General features: G+C 39.2%; 1 protein-coding gene across 1 annotated transcript in view; it reads right to left on the bottom strand.

Annotated features, from left to right (window-relative positions):
• The window catches only part of LOC109545598, a 6,764-nt gene extending 4,785 nt beyond the window's left edge, over positions 1-1,979 (bottom strand). Inside the window, exons 1-6 of the mRNA XM_048666751.1 lie at positions 1,791-1,979; positions 1,618-1,716; positions 1,270-1,563; positions 971-1,219; positions 761-916; positions 350-703 (exon numbers count right to left, since the gene is read on the bottom strand). Coding sequence (XP_048522708.1) covers positions 350-703; positions 761-916; positions 971-1,219; positions 1,270-1,563; positions 1,618-1,716; positions 1,791-1,928 — 1,290 coding nt within the window. The 5' untranslated portion in view covers positions 1,929-1,979. The remainder of the gene's footprint in view (positions 1-349; positions 704-760; positions 917-970; positions 1,220-1,269; positions 1,564-1,617; positions 1,717-1,790) is intronic.
• Positions 1,980-2,477: the final 498 nt, after the last annotated feature.

Raw genomic sequence — 2,477 nt, 5'->3', positions numbered from 1 at the left:
TTTTTTGACTGCTTTCGACCTAAGGGGATTCCCAATTCTGCAAATTTACGCTGTTTAAAGCATTTGGAGAAATTCGACACACTCTTAAGAAATTTAGAACAAAAAAATGTAAAATTCACATGCGAGGTTTTGGGCTGCATTCGACCTAAGGAGTTTCCCAATTATGCAAATTTACTGTTTGATGTCGAAACCTCTCAGCCCAATCGCTGTTTTTCAAGCATCGCCTCCTTCATTCATTCTAATATTTTAAACTGTACTTTCTTAGGAGAATATAAAGATAATTTGATTAAATCTGAGGAACGTTTTTAAAACCGAGTCGCAATTTATGTCCAACTGGAAAACCCCTTACAAATTTCTGTCGTTTTTCCTCTGGAAAATCTCTTTGAAGCCAGTTCATGTAGTCGGGAGGCAAGTTTCTGTAAGCTTGCTTGAATTGAACAAAATTCTCCTTCATCCAGTTCTGGCCGAATTCGTTCAAAGTGCCGAACATCAGAACAACGTAAAAGGCTGAGCGAAAGTGAGATTGTCTGTTTTTGATCATTTCCACACACAAAATGCCGATTTGGCTGCTCAGAAACTGGCGGCTGAGTTTCAGTTGAGTTTCGCAATTAAATCCGACAATTTGCTCATTGTAGCAGAGCAATTCCTGCGTGAGTTGAAGCAGGAGTTTTCTTTTATCGTCGTCTTGAATATTCCGCAGAACCTGTCGATGTAATATTTCCAATCGTTCTCAGTTGGAATCTTTCCATAAGTTACTTACTCGTTGAAACAGTTCAAAAATATCGAACTCCAAAATAATTTTTAAGCCATTTTCCGTGTGCTGAACCAGGTACTGAGTGAGAGTCACCAATAGGTCACCTTCTTGCTCCGAAATGCGTTCCTTGTTGAGGATAAGCTCGATTATTTCAATTCTTCGCTACAAAACCTCCAGACTAGATGAGAGTGGGCATTTGACTAAAAAATCGCATACTTTAATATACTCCTTGAACGAAAAGTCCTTTTTCAGCTCGAAGCTGAGTCGCTCCGCAATGGGAAATGGGGGCTTTGAGCATTTAGCGCCGGTAACTATTGAATAACACAGCGCAGTTCTACAGTGATTGTCTTCTTTGGTGAAATTTGCCCCGTGATTTATCAGTATGTTCACGATGTGGGGATTATTGCGAAAACAGGCAGTCATTAAGGGGGTGACTCCATTGATGTTGGTGATATCCAAATCGGCCTAGATAAGACAACTTTAGCAATGTACAGCGGGAAACTGATCAAGCTGACTTTTTGCGTTAAAAGTAGCTTGATTAATTTTTCCCATTCTCTACGGACAGCGATATGGAGGATGGTGTGACCGTTTTTGTTGATCGCATTCACTTCGATGCGCGATACTTTGGAAACCATGCCCCAGTATTCCATGAAAGACTGTTCGTCCCATAGCTTGTGTTCTAGGGCTATTAAAACGGTGTTTTCTCCATTTTCCACTTTCATGTTTGGATCAGCGCCGTTATTGAGCAGGAATTCGATCATGTCTAAATATTTCAATTTCACTGCCCAAATGAGGGCAGTTGTATTGTTCTATAAACATACGAATTGAACTTGTGAAACAAAGTATTGGAAATCGATTTTTACCGGGCCAATTTCATTGATGTTAACGCCGCTCCCGATGGCTTCTTCTAAAGTCTCCAACTTGTTCAGGATTACGCAACCGATAGCGATTGGTATACTTAACTAAAACCGTTCAGTAGTAGAAAGTTGAATTCAATCCAATCAAAAAAAGTTGGCAATAAATCTCAGTTGCTTACCACTTCTTTGATTCTCAGTGCACTCTTTATTTGCGCCAGTTCGTTCGCATTGAAGAATGCGTACTGATTGCAGTTTTCCATTTCGTCCAGTTTGGTCTTTGGTTTGTTGATTTTTCGCGGTTTTCTTCGAGGGTTCATGGTAAATTTTTTTCGAGAAGTATGAAAGTCTGCCAATGTAAATTCAATTTTTTTGACTGACGGTTTTATTAACCTTCGACTAATTGAAGCCGGTATAGGTGAATGGCGTTTCAGCAGTTTGAAAAGGATCAGTTGTTTCCGCCTTTTGCATTGAAGAAATCGTTTTTTTTGTGATTGTGTGGGTTTTTGGCCGGTTTTAATTTTTCTGGCGATATTTTCGATATTCTGCTGTCGAAGACTCAAGTGTTGCACATTGCGGAGAGGGAAAACTATGCGTCGCACACACTCAAATCGCTAGAAATGACTCAAAATTTGCAAAAATCGCATCGCAACTAAGCCCGGGAACATGCTTGACGCTCTGAGCCAAAATAATCAACATATATTTTGATTTTTTGGTTCAAATGAGCCACAGAAGAATTCATTTAAAATTCAGCGGACTGTTTTGTGGAAAAAGGCTCAGACAATTTTTATGTGTAAATGGGATTTTTATACCAAATTTATTTATACAGATACAAAAGAAGGCGATTCCATTTGGAGAAAATAAGTTGA

The sequence above is a fragment of the Dendroctonus ponderosae genome, unplaced genomic scaffold, assembly GCF_020466585.1.
Source record: "Dendroctonus ponderosae isolate FM_Combo_2020 unplaced genomic scaffold, Dpon_F_20191213v2 Dpon_F_20191213_5, whole genome shotgun sequence".
NCBI classification, from domain to species: Eukaryota; Metazoa; Arthropoda; class Insecta; order Coleoptera; family Curculionidae; genus Dendroctonus; species Dendroctonus ponderosae.
Note: the sequence above shows the minus strand (reverse complement) of the source record. Positions and strands in the feature narration are given on the sequence as shown.